Source organism: Curcuma longa, chromosome 8 (assembly GCF_044706935.1).
Source record: "Curcuma longa cultivar G26 ecotype Majalengka, Jawa Barat chromosome 8, ITB_CL_G26_1.1, whole genome shotgun sequence".
Lineage (NCBI taxonomy): Eukaryota > Viridiplantae > Streptophyta > Magnoliopsida > Zingiberales > Zingiberaceae > Curcuma > Curcuma longa.
In genome coordinates, this window is record NC_133868.1 from 8,734,666 (window position 1) to 8,753,574 (window position 18,909).

The following is an 18,909-nucleotide window of genomic DNA, read 5'->3' on the forward strand; positions in this document are numbered from 1 at the left end:
TTTAATTATTGATATAATAAAAATATTTTGTAATAAAAGAAGAATTATTATTTTTTTTTTGAAAAATGGAACTTTAATTTCATGATTCACGGCATTATTGGAGGAGTCCTGTTGGAAGGCTCGATACGCTTTTGTGAGTGTTGGCATTTGTGGTGTCACGGAATTAATTGCCCCCGATAAAAACGTCCTTGGGCCTTCGTTTTGCCTTCCCTTTTGTCTTTTCGTTCGTTCGTCCGTTTTACTCTGGCGACGGTTCTTATCGTGTTCCAGCGGGCGAGTCGAAATTGGGGATCGCTGCCTGGAGATCCGGCGACCGCGATCCTGATCTCGTCGGTTGCGGGCGGCAGCCGGCTGATCTATGAGCGCTGTCTTACGGACCGGAGCAGGTCGGAGATCGGGAGCTGACTGCCGGCGAGCGGCGACGGGTAGATGCCCCTCCACGTCGATCTAGGGTTCTTGGGGGCCGCGCTGCTTCTGGTGTTTTTCGTCGGGCCCGTGGTCGCCTTCGTGGTGCGCCGGAGATGGCGCATGGTGACGGCGAGGCAGGAGGAGGTCCGGCGGCTGGCGTATCTTGCGGCCCAAGAAGCCGCGCTGGCGGAAATGGATGCGATGGCGGCCTACTCGGCCACAGCATCTGTGGGTGCCTACTCATATCCTACTTCCGTAACTAGGGAGTCGGTGGCTCTGCCGGAATGTCCCGTGTGCTCTATGCCTGCCAGCGCGAGGTGTGCCCGATGCAAGGCTGTCAGATATTGGTAAGAAAAAACTGAGCTCTTCTTCTTCCTTCTTCAATGTTTTTCTTTTTTACTTTTCATTCAATTTAAGGTTTTTCCTTGCTAATTTAACTCCTTGCTCAAAATTTGGTTGCGTTAATTTCATAATTTCACTGTTGATTTCAAATGCTGGCTTGTAAAAACTGGAACCTCGATTATAGATCTGAAGAAATTTCTAGTCATAGTTTTATTTTTATTCGTTGTTCACTATGTTGAGTCAGTTTATACTTATCTGTGGGTTTTGGAATATTTGTTACCTATTCAAAAGATGCTAACTTGGAGTTCAAGAAAAATCTGGCGCTACCTATAGTCACTGTATAGGTCTCATGTCATTGTTTGTTCCCATCTGCATTATGAAATTGCTTCCTGCCCTCCTTACGTCTTTGGAAAACGAATCAAGTTTAGGCTCTTCGTTTTCACACATGATGTCTATAGGATAGCTCTTTGAACTATCATTGTCTATTAATTTTAGTCATAAAAGTGTTAGACTTTACAGATAACATCACCATCTCCCATCGATAACCTCGTTGGTCTTTCTATGTAAAGAATATCAGCCATCTTTATTTTTTTCCAAGATAACTTAAGCTGTATGGTAAGTTGATTTATTTATTTATTGATTTCCGTCTAAAGATCATCTTTTCTTTTATTAGAAAAAGAAATCACTAAATACATAATAATATCGTTGATGGATTTAATGCAGACATTTTAAAAACATTTTGACACTTGATAACGTGATGGAGAAGAATATAACTTTTGATTGCTCAATGTAACTTGTATTGATATTTAGCAATTTTGCACCACTTGCATTCTTCCATGTTTATTGGTGGCTGAGAAGTTAAAGTGTTGGCTCATATGAAATTGATGTTCAAAACCATAAGGTTTGCATTTGTTCCCCCTTCCAATTAGTTAAAGAAAAATTTGCTCTTTGATAAAGTCGAGTAATGCGAACTCATGTGGCTGATATATTTTCCAATGTTCATTTCAGCTCTGGCAGGTGCCAAATCATTCATTGGAGGCAGGGCCACAAGGATGAATGTCAACCTCCACCTGTTAATGATAACGGTGAAGACAAATTGAGTTCTTCTAGTCTCAAGGGAGTGCATTCCAAACAGTCTGGCTTATCAGAGAAGAGGGTAGATCCCAAAGAGGATCTAACTGCAAAGGTTGAGACATTTCTTGAGAGGCCTTTTGCATCTAAATCCACTTCAACTGATGATGAAATTGATGGAGACAAACATCAGGACAGCCGTTCTAAGGACATTTCTGCCAATAAAACATTTTCCGGTTCATCTTCTCCAACAATACCTGCTCAATCAACATTTCCTAAGATCATTAGTTCTCCTGATGATGCTTATGCCAACAAGTTAATTTCCAAAGAATCTCCATCTTTTGGTATTTATACTGGTGGTCTCAGAACTGCAGTTGATACCAGCAATGCGAGTAGTACAATGTCTTCAACTCCTGAGTTGGTTACATCAAATCCTTTGGCTAATTTCACCACATACTCCAGTCATTTAAGGGTGGAGACATCCACATGCAAAACAGAGGCAGATGAACAGATAAGTAGTAATTCATCTGGCTTAAAAACCACTTTATCTCACAATCAAGTTAGCACTGAGCAGTCTGAGATGGTTGGTAATGGGATTAAATCAAGTACATCCTCAACACCTGAAGGCTCTGCTCCAAGAGCTGCATCATCAGAAGCCAGATCTCACTCAGAAAGAAATGAGACACAAATTGCAAAAAAAGAAACATCAAGATTCTTAGCTTCAGCTTCGGATCACTTTTCTACTAATGGAGGTGTGAAGTCTGTTCCATTCTATGAAAGGTCAAATGGTAATGCTCATAGAGCATCTATTGGTTCACACAATATTCCTTATGTAGCCAATGGTCTTTTGACACCTGTGAAACAAGTTGTTACTAAAGTTTCGAGACACTACTCTTCAGAATTTGTAAGTAGTTCTTTTAAATTGATGTAAAGGCATTGCTTAGCTTCTTATGAATCACATACAGTTAATCTGATTAATTTCTCATTTCAATTTTGTAGATGCTCTTTCCATATGATCTTTTCATCAAACTCTACAACTCTGACAAGATTGATTTGCGCCCTTGTGGTCTGATTAATTGCGGAAACAGGTATAGAACTTTCTGCTGTTCCACATGAACACTTGCTCTTGTTTGCCTTATTTTATTTCCTTAGAAAACTTGTAAGTGTGTCTTACAATTTCTCATAGGTTGTGTAATACAATCAGGAAGGTCCTCCGGCTTTCTTGTTGACCATCTATGTCAATTGGCTGGCAACTTTTTGGACAAGATTACTATGTGCCAGGATCACTTGAATTGGAAATTATTTGTCAATTATACTGGTTGCCACCTAGATAATGTTGTAATGTCAGTTTCTTGAAAAAAAAAACAGATTAAAAAATGTTAGTAGTGTTGTTGGACAAATTATAATATCTACCCCTGGTTCTTTAGTGGACAAGGCTACTGTGAGCTATTACTTCTGTACCATCGATTGTTTCTCTGAAGCCTTGTAGAGATCCTGCAGTTGATGGCATATTTAAGTTTGTCTTATCTGACAAGGCCCAGAGATGCCTTAGATGGATTCAATTTATTAGGCCTGTGATTCATTCCTAAATATAATTGAAGATTTTACTAAAACAATAGAAAGAGGCATGGAAGATTCATGTACCCAACCTAAATAATTGGAGTTATAAGTTGTATTTATTGCAATCAACTATAAATAATTTATCGCCTTATCCTTCAAGGAAGACCTGTACAAGCTCTAGTCAGGTTTCAATTTATTATGATTATGGTTTCAGGGAAGGAAAGTAGAATATTTACTTAAGAAATAAATAAAGTTTTAGAATATTGATGCATCCAACCCCAGATTGTTCATTTGTTGCTTATGTTTCATACTTTGTAGGTTTCTGAATTGAAACATAGATAGATATTTGTCAGTGCATTGATCTCTTTGGATATTGTTTGTTTACTAGACATTTTAGGACTACTATGGGTGATATCATAGTATGAGAAATCCAACTGTAATTCTTTGTTGGAATATGCTTGTAGGCTATCCTGTGCATGTTTGCTCAATGAACTAACTTCCATCACGAAATGCTTTTTTTTTGTTGATTGCAGCTGTTATGCAAATGCTGTTCTCCAGTGTTTGGCATTTACTCGGCCTTTGACTGCATATTTTCTTGAAGGTCTTCATTCTAGAATATGTATGCTCATGCTCCACTTCTATTGTATTTTTTCTCTCTCTCTTTTACTCGCTAAAACAACCAATTAAATATATTTTGTACCATAACTCTAGGTCCAAAGAAAGAGTGGTGCTTTACATGTGAACTTGAAAGCCTTGTGAGGAATGCAAAGGAAGGGAAATCTCCTTTATCCCCCATTGGAATTCTCTCTCATTTGCACAGCATTGGAAGTAATTTTGGCCATGGACAACAGGAAGATGCCCATGAATTTTTGAGGTGAGTTTGAACAGTAATGATCTATAAAAGTCATAAATGCTAATTTTTCATTTTACCTTCAGCTAGTCATGATGCCAATAAGATGTATGTTGATATTATCATATTAACTCTTTATGAGCATAAATGGTTTAGGTAGGTGTATAGGATGTTCTATCTTGCATTGCAATTTTTTTTAGGATTACTAGTTTTTATTGGATCGATAATGGTCAGCTCTCAGCTCAAGGAGAAGGCCCAGGGGGTGGGGGGTGGAGAATAGAGAGTGAGCTCATATCGATCATTCCTTGTACAAATAGCAAAAAAAGTCAAACATTAGAAGCATGAGTACTTGTGTGTGGTTCATGTCAAGTATAAACCCAGTTGAATAAGGAAAATAAATAATACACACTAATACTAGAATATAATGTGGTACATTTCCTCGTTCTTTCTCCAATACTTATGATGCAAAAACAGTCAAACATTAGAAGCATGAGTACTTGTGTGTGACGGTTAATGTCAAGTATAAACCCAGTTGAATAAAAAGGGCAGCCCGGTGCAAAGCTCCCGTCATGCGGGGTCCGGGGAAAGGATCCATGAGCCTTACCTTGCCTTTGGCAAGAGGCTGTTTCCAGGATTTGAACCCGTGACCTCTAGGTCACATGGCAGCAACCTTACCGTTGCGCCAAGGCTCCCCTTCTTATAAACCCAGTTGAATAAGGAAAATAAATAATACACACTAATACTAGAATATAATGTGGTACATTTCCTCATTCTTTCTCCAATACTTATGATGCAACCGGTAAGTCACACCCGAAAAATTCTGCTCATTCATCTATTAACATGAGACAATAGGGTAATCCTCAATAAATCAAGGCTTGTAACCTCTAAGGATAAACCTTGACCTAAACAACGCTCCCCGAGTTTGACCTAGTTGCAATAATGTTACACCTCTCCCCAAAGATGAAAATGAAAGAAAGGAGGAGGTAAATTACCAAGAGCATGAGATGTTAAATCCTTCAACCTTGGTCCAAGTTCTTGGATCCTTTTGGATTAGAGCCCAACAGGTTTTGAGAGCTTTTTGTGAGTCCTAACCCAAAAGCTCTCCAAGAGCTTACATAATAGTAAATCTTTTGTGAAAATTGAATTTTGTGTTGAATTAGAATTTTGATCAGGACAGTGACTGTAGCAATTAACTTTTCTTTTTTCTAAATGTTAGTGAGCATCTATGAGCATTCTTTGTATCTATACTTTGTCAGGTATGCTATTGAGGCCATGCAGTCTGTTTGCTTAAAGGAAGCTGTAGCAAAACCAGATGGATTATTGGAGGAGACAACACTCATACAACAAACTTTTGGTGGCTATTTGCGGTCAAAAGTAATTTAGCTCATTAATTTCCTTGTTTTGATAGTTAGCACTTACATTTGTTATTATAATGTTAATGTCATAGCTTGCTAGCTAGTTAGCGATTCATTAATGGTGGTTGATAAACATATGCAGATAAGGTGCAGTAGATGCAAGAGCAAGTCTGAGCGATGTGAAAGGATGATGGATCTTACTGTCGAGATAGATGGTGATATTGTCACCCTTGATGATGCACTTCTACGTTTTACATCCCAAGAAATTTTGGATGGGGAGAACAAGTATAAGTGTGACAGGTTGGTTCTTTCATTCTTTAGAAGTGATTAAACCAGACATGCATCATTCTGTCACCAATTCTTTAGTTATTCGTAGAACTAATTTTTCCAGCATTTAACCACACTAAATCTGCATTTTTGGGGGACTTTTTATTATTTATGTACTAAAGAAAAATCAATTAATCACTTGTCACCTTAAGTTCCTATTTTTGGACGTATTTTGCTAGAAAATCTCCTGTACTGAAACTGTTTCTCTTAAAAACTGTGTTTTTCTTAACTTGATGTTCTTACTTTGTATTTTTCTTGGCAGATGCAAGTCCTATGAGCGAGCAAAAAAGAGATTGACTATATTGGAGGCTCCTAATGTCCTGACTATAGTGTTGAAAAGATTTCAGGTCATTAATTATGAATTGATATTTCTGTTTGCCATTTTATGAGTTACGTTTGCTCATATTTAGGTCAATTCTGTTGTGTTTCAGTAAATGAATTCAGTTTCCTGACTGTGATTCTATGTGCAGTCTGGTAAATTTGGAAAGCTCAACAAAGCTGTCAGGTTTTCTGAGTACCTTGATTTAGCTCGTTACATGAGTGGTGATGACAAGTCCCCTGTTTATCGGCTTTATGCCGTAATCGTTCACATAGATACGATGAATGCTTCCTTTTCTGGTCACTACGTCTGCTATGTGAAGGATAGACAGGGCAAGTGGTACAAGATTGATGATAGCAAGGTATGCTATTAGTTAACTTCTAGTCCAATTGAATTGCTTTTTGACAAACTTATCATGGCAAGCTTGATAGAGGGCATCGACTTTTTGCTAAACTGTCTGAATTTCTAATCAACTTTTTTTCAATTCGATCTGCAACTGAAATGAACCTGTTTAGTATTCTTAACTAGTAAGGTAAAATGAAGATGAACGTGCTTGTTAAATAGTTTTTGAGCGTAAATTCTTGAATGAAAAGCTCTCTTCAGCATTTGTTTGGAAACCTGTATCATGTGTCAGTTCCTCATAAACATATAATACATGCTTGACTCCAGAAGCAGTGCATTTGTTTCATTTGATCTTAATGACGGCGTTCAACGTAAACACTTGCATCTAAAAATAAATTGCCATGATATGAATATTATTTTTGAACAGGTACAACCTGTGGAACTTGAGAAGGTCTTGTCGAAAGGTGCATACATGCTTCTTTATGCTAGGTGAGTCAAATGTACTGGATTCAAAATCTTGTATAATTTGCTTCTTTTGTTCAAAATTCTTACCCTATTTGCCTCTCAAATCAGGTGCTCGCCTCGTGGTCCAAGTTCAGTAAGGAGAGCGATGGCTCAACTTGTACACACAGAGGAAGATCATGAAGGATGGTACAGGAAAACCTGGAGATTTATCAGTTGCTCACCATGGAGAGCACTTCTATCCATATCTGTCAAATCTCCATCCTCACCCGAACGATTCTGCTAGCGACAGTTCCTCTCTCTTTGATGAAAGTTCCACTTGCAGCACAGAGAGCACTAGGGACTCGACGAGTACGGAAGAGTCATGGGAACACACGTCTGGAGAATCTGATTCTTTCAGCTCAAATAGCCCCTTGAGAATCTCTGAGGATTATGATGGACTCACTCATTCTCCTCTGGGCTCTCGGCATTCCTTTAAAGCAAATCGCCCTGCACCATCAACGGCGGACTTGGGATCGAATGCTACTTCCTCAGGCAGGGAAACTGAGCAGGCTGGCATGGAGAGGTCTCTTTTGTATCCTGACAATATTCAACATAGCAGGAATTTAGTTGAACGTCGTAGTAGTATAGCGACTGATCGATTTAGGCAAAATGAGGGGAATTCTGGTGTACTATTGAGAAGAACTACAAGGGAACGAACTACCCAAACATTTTTGTAACCTGTTTGGGTTGTAGATGAAATATATACATGCTTAATTAGGGCCAGCCAAAAGGAAATGGAAAGAAAAGAATAGCGTAATTTTTTGTTTTGTTTTTTTGGTCTCTTAATAGACGTAGTAATGTAGCGTAATGGTCCGTCGAATGGTTTCACACAAGTATTATCTCGAATTCTCTATATCTCTGTAACTCTAAGCAGATAAGGGAGTTTCAACTTTCAACTAACACCATATGGGAATTGCTAGAGCAAATAGGACATTATTCTACCAGGATTATTTGGAGTTTCAACTAATATTATTTACTTGGTTATTTGAATTCTTTTATATTTGGATGGGATGTTTAAGAGAAAGTTCATTACACATAAAAGAAAAGGTTCTATTTCAATGGAATCGCATCAAAGGAAAATAAAAATTAAATATTTGAAAGTTAATAAAGTTGAAATAAACAATGCAACACATATATCACATATATGAGCATGGAAACCATGGATTTAAAAAAAAAAACCCATAAAGATTTTTACTAGATAATAATATATAAAATTATAAAAATATTTTTATTTTTTTAAAAAAAAGATGACGCATATTCTTTGGATAAATCGTTATCTTTGGAGGATAAAAAGAAAATTAGGATTACTTGTACAAACGGGTTTGTCAATTTTCTATCCATTTTTATTTTTAATTTTTTTTAAATCTCTGTCCTCTTGTTGTCCTCAGGTAGAAAATGAAGAGATTTATGTCAATATTATAGATGAGGAAAAATCCTAAAATCGACATGCTCGATGTTGCAAGAAGGAGTGCGAGCGATTGGATATTGAACGGTAATAATGTACGTTGTGTGAGGAGCAATGACGTAAAGACGAGATACTTAAACAAATGAATTAATTTGAAAATTAATATTTTAAAATAGAGATAAAATTAAAATAAAATATTTTTAATTTTCTTTTAACATATATTCTAAATTAAAGTATAAGAAATAATAATGATTCATGAGCAAAGTAAAACTTATCTTTCTCTCCTCTTCCCCTCAAATTACTCCATCCTAAATAAACATCAAAATTTTCTTTCTCCTTCTCTCTCCTTCCCTCACCTCCTTCCAAATAGAAAGTTAAAATCTTGTTGGTTCTCATACAGTTATCATGTCTCTAAGACCTAACGACCAAGATTGACAATCATCAGAGGGCCTGCAATCTTGCTAGAACTCGAACACCTTGCTCATACTTACTAATTCTCTCAACTATCTAGGCACATATCAGAGATTAGATTATAGCAAGGGCTTAATTATATTAATTCCTTATTGCCTTGGTTCATGAAATGCTAATTAGGTTTCACCATCTCTCAAATCCTGGTAGCTAATCAGTAAGTTATCTAATTCCACCAATTTGCAGCTGTTTTCGGAAGAAGAGGACGACCAAGAATTGATTATTGACATTGCCTTTGTTTGTAGGGAGCTCGGATGCACACGTCTGGAGACAAATCCATTTCTTGCTTTACTTGACCATCACACTCCTGCAGTCATTGCTTGTGACGGTGGAGTTTCCTCGAGACTTTGAACAATGCCCAAGACAAATTTTAGATCCGGACAAAAACATTACTCAGTTTCACACCTCCACTGAGCCAATGGCGTCTTTCCTCGACGAACTTCGTCGCCTTCGGCGGACAGAGCGCGGCTGGCGATGAAAGGAATACGTGAGAAACAAGGACCATAGCAGGCACATCACATAACGTCCATGATTTGGCGTTTCATAGCCCACAGTCTGAAGACACCAGACACCACAGACGCGTAATCTGCATGCCCACAGTGTGACAATAGCACCACCTTGCCGTAATCTCTCCTAGTTGACAGACGATAGATTTGCTCGCAGGGAGAGGTGCCAGGTAGTTTGTAGCTAGTGCCTTTGCTGACAAAAGTATGGCTTAGGTACCAATTCGATACTTATCACATTGGCAATACAAGCAATGGATAGAAGGAATATTTGACAACCCTCTCGGGCCATCACTTAATTATTCAAATCCGATTGCTTTATATACTAATTGACTGTTCTAATTTGACTTAGGGAGTCTGATGTTTGTATATTAAATGCTCGTGGCTGTCTGTTTTCCTGCAAAAATTCTAATCGAAGTTTGAAATTGTTGTCTGAAAGTATTATTTTGAAGGATGTTATTTCTGAAGAAAGAGATTAAACAGAAGCGGGAGGGACAAACCAGAAAGGAAAGGAAGAGCCTTGGGTCCAGTCTCATCTTCATCTCTATCCCTTTCCTATTGCAAGCTCTCGATCGCTCCCCATTAGTTACACCCTGCCCTCCCTACAATTGTCAAAGGTCCACACACTATCAAAAAGGGTGGGCGGCCGGGAAGATCGACATGGAGAAGCTTCACCAACTCCCAAGTCCAATCTATTTTCTCCTCTTCCTTGATTCTTCTCAACATCCCTCTCCTCTTCTTGCGCTGCGACTCGATATTGATCGATCCAATCTAGATTGATTGAGAAAAAGGTTCTTTTTTGAAGTCTCCTTCTGTATTTTCCTCGCGCAGTTCTATGTTCTTCACTACCTTAGTTGACGGCAGCATGAAGGACGAACCTTTTCAACACCACTATCTCCACCACCGTCAGCAGCAGCAGCAGCAGAGGAGTCTCTCCGATGAAGTCGACAGCAGCAGGAGCAGCGGGGAGACTAAGAGGATAAAGGTCGACGAGCCTAAGGACAAGGAGCGGGCAGCGGCGGAGGGGTCGACGATCGAGGTGGCGAAGCGGCCCCGAGGGCGGCCGCCCGGTTCCAGGAACAAGCCTAAGATCCCCGTCGCTATCACGTGCGACGAGGAGCTGTCTTCCACCATGTGCCCTCACGTCCTCGAGATCCCCTCAGGCCATGACGTTGTCGACTCGCTGGCCGGCTTCTCCCGCCGCCGCAACCTCGGCGTCTCCGTCCTCTCCGGCACCGGCGCCGTCGCAAACGTGACCCTCCGCCAGCCACCGCTCGGCGGAGCCGCATCGGTTTCCACGATCTCCTTCCGCGGCCACTTCGAGATCCTCTCCATCTCGGCCACGTTCCTGCCGCCGGCTATGGCGGCGCTGTCGTCCGCATCCGGCGCGAGCGGGGGTCTGATCTCGATATCTCTGGCAGGGCCGCAGGGGCAGGTGGTGGGAGGAATCGTGGCGGGGCCGCTGGTGACCGCGGGGACGGTGGTGATAGTAGCCGCCGCATTCGCCAAGCCAACCTTCCACCGCCTTCCGTCAGCAGACGACGCGTCGGTCTCTATCTCGGTCTCCGGCGACATGGAGGACCACGAGCAGCACACGTACGCGCAGCGGCGCCACCAAGGCCCGGTGGACGCGGTCTCGGCAGCAGCGGCGGCGGAACCCACCGGCCTGTCGGTCTACGGGAGCCACGCAGCGTCGGACGTCATTTGGGCGCCCATGGGGCGCCCTCCACAACCCCACACATTCTGATGCCTAATTACTATAATCAATTCCTCCTATTTTATCATCTTTAATCAGACAAGATGTTGGTTGAAGTTCTCATATATAACTTCCAAACATTGTCTTCCGATTAATTAATAGCCTCTTTAATCTGGTGTTCCTTTGTATAATAGCACTGCACAATCTGCAGGGGGGAAGACAACAGTAGAGTTCTCAGTAACACTGAATACTGCACGCATGTTTCGTTCTCTCACCGTACAGTAGCAGGGATCTGTTCCTTGCTGCATTGGATCTCTGCCTGTTTCGTTCACTGTATCTGATTTTCTTCTTCCTCCTCCTCTTCTCTTCCTGGACCCTCACCTGTTTGGCTGGCAGGGAGCAAGTGAGGAGGGGGCGCATCCACTTTTTGACTCTGAGGGGAAGGACTTTAGCTTTGGGGAAGAAAGCAGCAAGGGCTGGCGCATTAAAAGCAGCAGCGCATCCATGAAGTACTCCGTTACTATGTAAGAGGGTTGTACTTTGGCTATCTAGCTATCAGGAAAGTAAAAGCTGCATGTCTGTCGAAAGAGAGATCACACGCCATTCTCTCACGCCTTAGTTTCCTTTCCTTTCTTTTCTAGCTTCGCGTTTGTGGTCAGTTATGTGCCGTATGGAGCTTCTCTCTCTACGCAGGGAAATCGTGGTGACGATGGAAGCATCGAGCAAGCAATATTAGTTCAATAGAGAGAGAGAGAGAGAGAGAGTTGCAGGTGCAGAAACCCTGCTCACTTGTTGCCGTAGCACTGAGTAGATTTAGTTAGTTATACATGCACTAGCAATAGAGTGGACGATAATTAGCTACTATCTCATAACATAAACTATAATAATTTAATAAAGAATAAAATTTAATAGTATCATGATATATGTATACCAAAGATTAATCTTTAAATAATGTTATTCAATATCGATCAATCTCCAGAGATCGAGCTGCAACCGTGTGAAGAAGAAGAAGCTATGAAATTAATTAATTAATGGCACCTGAGGTGAGATTTGTCGGCCGCAGGCAAGTGAAAGATGTGCGATCGATCGAGAGCATGCATGGGGTTAGATCTGGATCTTTGGACGCCAAAGTTGACATACGATCGACGACAAGAGCAGCAAATACATCTCCTAATCTCATTAATTGACTTGAAGGACAACCTCACAACCGGACGTGGAATTGGAGATCAGTCAGTCAGTCAGTATTAATTGTCTGAAAGGGATGGCAATTGGCAAAGGCTAGCTAGCTACAGGTCGACTCCAAGGATCGATTTGATCGAGGGTGGGTTGATCGATCGTTTGTTTCTTAATATTGAAATAAATCACTGTCGAGTATAGTTGGAATTTGGCTTCCCTGCCCTGCCCTACCATGTGTGCATCCCCTGCTTGAAGTCGCTGGTTCACTCACTCTGTGCTTTTCGTCATCCCCACACCGTGTCGGGTGCTCTGCACTTGCCCATTTCTGCTCTGCTGAAGAGTCAAATAAGGAGGCGAGGCAAGTGAAGTGATGGCACGACGGCCTATTGATGTCTTCTTCTTTATTGAATGAAGCTAGTGGTGTGTAGACAGACCACCGGAAGCTTCCGATTAAAGATTACAGATTGGATTAAGGGATTCGAATTCGAGATACTAATATGAATTTAATTTAAACTGGAACATTAACGTCCCAATTAATAGATAATTAAAGTGGAACCATCGCTGTGCAAAATGACTCATTTGATTCGACCGCCCATTGTAAATCTCACCTAAAAAAATATTTTTAATTGAGATTAACCCCTACTAATGTTATTATAACAGCTAGTTAGCTGCTATAAATATTTTAAAATAATTTTATTAAAATTGATAAAGAGTTTTAGTGATTTTGATTATAATGAAATAATTTTTTTTTTCAATTATAGTAGGTATAATCATCTCGTAGCTACTACTCCATAATTACTATAATAATATTAAAAAAAATACTCTTGGGAAAAAAAATATATTACCTATTTAATAATTCTTTAAATATGGAGTGCCCTTTTGTTTTAGTACCTTATCATTTATAACCTGATAATATAATACTCCAAAATGGCATTAAGCGTCGGTGCAAATAAATCGGATGAAGTCAAATAATATAAAAATATTAATATTTAAATTTGAGTTTAAAAAATATATATGCTATTCAAATTTGATTTGAAGTTCGAAAATATAAATAAATTTAATTTGAGATTAATTCAAAATAAAATTCATAAGTTCGGTTCGAATTAACGTATTGAATGATAATTTTAAATGATTTAAATTCGAGTTCCATTTAAGTTATTTGGATTTTAATTTGGACATATTTAAATTAAAATTATGTAAATATAATTCGAATTCAATTTAAATTCAAATTGGCATCATGAATAATCAAATAAAATATTATAAATTCAAATTCTAGTTAAAAAATTATCAAACAGGTTCGAGTTCAATTTAAATTTCATAATTTTAAATATAAATTAAATATTTTTTTGAGCCGACTCAAAAAACTTGCAAATAAACAGATAGGATTCGTTTGCACCCCCTAATTAAGCGCATATATTATTTTTAGGCTTGATGGGCCATTGCGGGCCGTTGCAGAGCTCGGCCCAACCGCTTTGGACCCAGGAACGGCCCATTGACAGACTCGAGCTTGCGTTTCATTTTTGACAGAAAAAAGTTTAAAAAGTAACTTAATGTGTAACAAATATAATGAAAATATTTTACTAGAAAAAAATAAATATTTTAAAGTATTACAGGTTCTATTGAAAAACAAGAAAAATTATTGGGGTGCGATGAAATTTTGTCGCGGCGGTTTTCTCCGAGTTCGTCGCCGTCCGTTCGTCCCGCCGTTCCGAAACCCTTGAGCTAAGACTCCATCTTTTAGATCTCAAGACAAGATGTTAATCACGAGAAAGGAGAGTTTGGAGTGGAACGATCGACCGGAAGAATAAGAAGCGGCAGCATTGACGGCGGAATCGGCGCGAGAAGAGCCATTTGAAACTACCAAACGCTGCAGCATCTCCGAGAAACAATAGCGTAGTCTTCTCTCTTCGGTCTTCTCCGGTTGTCTCGCGTTTGTATCAGCTCCTGCTCTTGGAGGACGGACCAGGGGAGGATTCACGTTGAGGCACGGTAGGGTGCCCTACCGTAATTCTGGGGGGAAAATAGTTATTTTTACCAAAATTACGAGTTCGTAGTTCCCATTCCTTACCTCAGGTCGTTGCCTCACGGTGATTGGTCCTCGTTGCAACTGCATCGGCTCCTCTTCTGTGACTGCGGCCGGCAATTAATTCGGTAATTCCTCCCGACTCCCTTGCTCGCTGTGCTATCATTACAACTGCTAACCTCCATGGTGGAACAAGATCATTGCATGCTGCTTCACATCAACAAATTCATGAACTAGATTCTTTAATGGTTGCACATGAATTATTATCTCTCACCACACTGTTCTCCAAAATAATTATTGCTAGTTTCTCCGTCTTATTAAAATCATATGTCAAAATTAAATATGATATTTCAATGTTCTTGCATAATAGTGTAGTTGGTTTTCGACTTTTTAAAGTGCTCCAGTGCAAAATGCATCTATCTATCCTGATGATCTATTTTTTGAGATGAAAGCATTTAGTGGTGATAGAATAGAGGGTCGGTGTCATTTCAGACTCATTTAAATACTTGTACATGAACATTCTTCATCTTACTTTATGACGTAATAAATTTTATGCATGCTATGCTTTAATTAACCACATAGATCTCAAGCACCCACTAAATTTTATATTTGATCAATTTTAATATTTTCTTGTATTTTGCTCGTATAACTTCTTGAACTATGTGTACTACTCATGGTGAATTAGATGTTTCTTGTTTGAAAAATTATATTTTATTATTCAGTGCCCTGCCAAGGAGAGAATCCTAGTTCCGCCAACTGAAGGAGGCGATCCTGCCCATTCCAGGACACAAGTGTCCATTGTAAACCTCGATAGGAGGCTCTAATTTCCTTTTTGCAAGAGTTCTTAAGTCATTTCTTCCCTGCAACAATATCATTCTTGTTCATTTCCAACATGACAGAGGTATTTTTCATTTGTCAAGTTAGACTATACATTTTGCTTTTTATTGCATGTTTGAAAAATACTAGACTTGTGGATGACTCTAATATGACTTAGTTTATTTGATAGAGAAAATGTCGCAGTTATTTAAGATTATTTCAGCTTAAAGACATGCTTTAATCAAATTTTGAATATGAGTAATGAACATGATTAGTTATTGTTGTCTCACTTGTTCAGATATATACATACTCTTCATTTGTAACCTGTCTTCCACCAGATTACTCTTATACCACCAATGTTGGGCATGAGACTTGGGTAGAAGTATATGGCAAGAGTATGAACCTTGGTATCTCACCTTTTTTTTTTGAAACTTTTTTGTGTGGTCAATTTTGAATGCTGATAATCAACTCAATATTTCTACATTGGAGCATCGGTGTCCAATGCTACATGAGGGGGCAGATCATGTGTTTGAATAACTTAGTCTATCAGTAAGGGAAGGATGACAGAAATATCTCATATTTTGAATGTGTTGAAATTATTCTAACTTGTCACCTATGTTCATCTATATTTTATCAATTTTTAATCTTAATCCAAGACACACACCTTCATTGGGATATGTTGGTTGTTGTTGTAATCCAAGACACACACCTTCCTTATATGATCGATTATTTATATTTAGCTTTTTCACTCTTTTGACTCAATGTACATCTGGGTAAAGGCATTATGCTTTAAATTGTGCCTTTTCCACTTCTCACTGATAAGGAACTCATTTCATGTCTTTGTTGGCATGCAAATGATTTCATGACTTTGCTAACCCTCATATGTGCTCATATTAAATGGACTCTCTTCTCAGCTTGTTTCTCCTATCTTCTCATCCAACCAGTCAACAAATCCACTCACCTATTGTATATCCTTTTTTAAAATTAAAACATTTTTTTTTACTTTTTACTTTCTCATCTCTGCTTCTGCTAGCTGGAGCCCATGTGCTTAAAGGCACGTTCTTGCAATGTAGCACCTTGAAAACTTTAGTTGATTACCTTTACTGTGAATCTTGTGCTTAAAACTTACCTGAGGATCAGAACTTGTAGCCACTTCCCAATCTATCTAAGAACTCTTTTTTATAGCAAGCATCATTTTGGAATTGTCAAAGTGCTAGTAGTTGTGTAGCCATTTCTTGTCAATCTTGTTCAGGATTCAGGGGAGCAGCATATTTCTTTTCTTGAAAGTTCCATTGTTAAAGCAGTGAGGGCTCGTCGCTCGTCTCCTCTATAGGAGAAAATTGTTCTCTAATGTGTGATCAAGTATCAATGACGTGATGCACCAAAGAGAGAGAGAGAGATCTTCTGGCTTATGTACAGTGAAGGTGATAACCTTTCAAACAAGTGCACAGAACATAGATTATTAGCAAAGGGATATTAGGACCAGAATGGGAAGTTTTGGTAAAAGAAGGCAGAAAACATGATGGGTATGTCTAGATGAGAACCTTATTCTCACTAAAGCAAGGCAAATGAACTGAATTTTTCTCACCACCTAGATATCAAAAATGCTAACAAAGGATTTAGTTCCAGTCATACTGCAGACACATAATGCCATGGAATGTGGTAATGGTAACAGTTTAAATGGGTAAATGTCCACTTTGCATCCATTCTTTTGGTTCTATTAATTGAATCCACATTTAATGCGTTATGGGAGGGAGAATTAATGTGAAAAAATTGTCCAGTTATTTGTTCACCATCATGTACATATCTTTACTCAATTGCATACTTGCTTTAGATTTGTAAACTTTAAGTTTGCTGCTTATACTCCGGAGAAACTATACATTGAGCTTGGTCCCCCGGCTCACTTCTTTGCTATCTCTACCAACTCTAAGGGACAGGTTTATGATTTTGTTTTGAACTACTTCTACAGTATTGGGTCAGTCAAGGAAACAAATGGTGTGATTTCTGCAAGATATATATCTCCAACAATCCTCTAAGCATAAGAACCCATGAGCTTGGTCAGCGTCACAAGGACAACGTCACAAAGAGACTTGCTACTATGAGAAAGGAGAGTGCCGCAAAGGATAAGCAACTAAAAGCAGCTGCACGAGCTCTTAAGGATATTGAAGCAGTATGCTTCTTTTGAACTATAAGCATTGTTGCTAAGTTTATCTTCTCACGCTTGGTAGAACACTTGATTTGATTGATCTTTTACCTCAACCTGCCTTGCAGAAAGCAAAACAAAGTTATCAGAAGGATTTGGCTTCTTTGGGCAGAACTGGCCCTTTCACTGGACTAGAGCCTAACAAGAAAAATACGGATGAGCCTCAATGTTTATCTGTAACTAAAAGTGGTAACTTCTTATCCTTTTTTTTACTTTCTTACTCGTGAACATAGTAGATTATTTCCAGTATGCTATCACTTTGGGAGGTAGATTTGCATCTCTCCAACAATCATGTGGATGAACAATATTTGCGCCTTCACTTGACATTTCATAACTTATGCATTTTCAAGGGCAATCGTTAGTTTCCTCCACATCTAACTCTTCTGGGTATGGGATGATCGACAAAACCTGTTCAGTTAATCTTCTAATTAGTTTGAGCCCATCGTCATGTTAAGTCTGTCAATGAAGCCTGATAACATGAAAGTATTTGTTTAAAACATTTATAATGTTGATTATATAGACGGGATGGCTTCCAATTCCAAAGGTGGTCCTGCCCCAGGGAGGGTCGTTTCAACACTTCTGAACCCCACAAGAGCAGTTAAAGGTGCACCATCTTCTATCGCTGTTAACAAAAGGAAGAGGGATGATGGAAAAGTGAAGGTGATAACCAAGGAGGAAGCAGAGGCTCTGAAAGCAAAGGAGGATGCAAGGAAAAGAATGGAAGAGAGGGAGAAGCCATTCATGGGCCTCTACAAGTCATACTAGTTTTGCTTGGGTGCAAGCAAATGTGTCGGTATTCCATGTGTTGCACTGCACTGAATTGCGATGGGAATCTTATTTTTGGCTCATTGGGCATGAAAGCAACATCTACAAATCCATCCAACAGGTAATTTCACCTAACGAATGCCGGTGGAGATTAATTCTGTTTTAGAATACTGCACATTCAATTCACATTAGATGTGATGTATCAATCAGGTAATTATGTAAGTTAAGACACTTGTTGGTTGTTCAGATATCATCGTCGCCTTCGATCTTCAGTTGGATGCGTTGGAGCTGTTCTCCTGTCGGTGAGCTGTGGAAGATGAACACGCATTCTACACTTGTTCACATTGCTGCAACCCAAAGCTGCTGCTTGTTGACGTGGTCACTCTTGTTCTTTAATATAATGCCAACCACCGCATGCGAGAAGAGGCTTGTCACCGACCTTTTGAATGGATCGAAAATTCAAATTTCTCTCAATTGTTCATCATTCAACTTTGAATATACCTTCAAGTTGGACATGCCAACTTCGACCACCATCAATCTACAATCCACGGAATAAATGTTCTGCCCTGCATTTAGTTTTTGATTTCCTGTGTTGCTGTTTAGTGATCGAGTGGAGCAAAATGCCATAATTGATTCACTAGTTCGATCCTGGTATCAATTCAAGAAAACCTCTTGGTGGCTCAAGAAGTTCTTCACTGATTATGGCAAAAGTTAATCTCCAGAATGTTTGTAATTGCTTAAACTGGTCCTTCATTCATGAAACGTTATCACGAACT

General features: G+C 39.3%; 3 protein-coding genes across 3 annotated transcripts; all 3 read left to right on the forward strand.

Annotated features, from left to right (window-relative positions):
- The first annotated feature begins 216 nt into the window (after positions 1–216).
- On the forward strand, positions 217–7,845 carry LOC141833398 (ubiquitin carboxyl-terminal hydrolase 17-like). The gene is given in 12 exon segments (XM_074720829.1): positions 217–755; positions 1,759–2,725; positions 2,821–2,909; positions 3,915–4,000; positions 4,093–4,255; positions 5,488–5,605; positions 5,729–5,886; positions 6,176–6,260; positions 6,384–6,593; positions 7,002–7,063; positions 7,148–7,189; positions 7,191–7,845. Coding segments are annotated over 12 exon segments (2,871 nt in total). The 5' UTR covers positions 217–429; the 3' UTR covers positions 7,756–7,845.
- A 2,091-nt stretch (positions 7,846–9,936) lies between these two features.
- On the forward strand, positions 9,937–11,305 carry LOC141832794 (AT-hook motif nuclear-localized protein 28-like). The gene is made up of 2 exons (XM_074720176.1): positions 9,937–10,245; positions 10,319–11,305. The coding sequence occupies exon 2, from the start codon at positions 10,320–10,322 to the stop codon at positions 11,199–11,201; it is 882 nt and encodes a 293-aa protein (XP_074576277.1). The 5' UTR covers positions 9,937–10,245; position 10,319; the 3' UTR covers positions 11,202–11,305.
- Positions 11,306–15,205: 3,900 nt separating this feature from the next.
- LOC141832804 (zinc finger protein ZOP1-like) lies at positions 15,206–18,133 on the forward strand. Its single transcript, XM_074720183.1, has 4 exons — positions 15,206–15,250; positions 17,135–17,335; positions 17,437–17,557; positions 17,889–18,133. Exons 1-4 carry the CDS (start codon positions 15,242–15,244, stop codon positions 18,131–18,133), a joined length of 576 nt encoding a protein of 191 aa, XP_074576284.1. The 5' UTR covers positions 15,206–15,241.
- The last annotated feature ends 776 nt before the right edge of the window (positions 18,134–18,909 follow it).

Bases quoted from the DNA above. Each gene is read 5' to 3' on its own strand.
- LOC141832804 (XM_074720183.1), top strand. The intron at 17,336-17,436 runs GTATGCTTCTTT...CCTGCCTTGCAG, and splicing joins CTCTTAAGGATATTGAAGCA to AAAGCAAAACAAAGTTATCA. The intron at 17,558-17,888 runs GTAACTTCTTAT...TTGATTATATAG, and splicing joins TTTATCTGTAACTAAAAGTG to ACGGGATGGCTTCCAATTCC.
- LOC141832794 (XM_074720176.1), top strand. From the start codon at position 10,320: ATGAAGGACGAACCTTTTCAACACCACTATCTCCACCACCGTCAGCAG.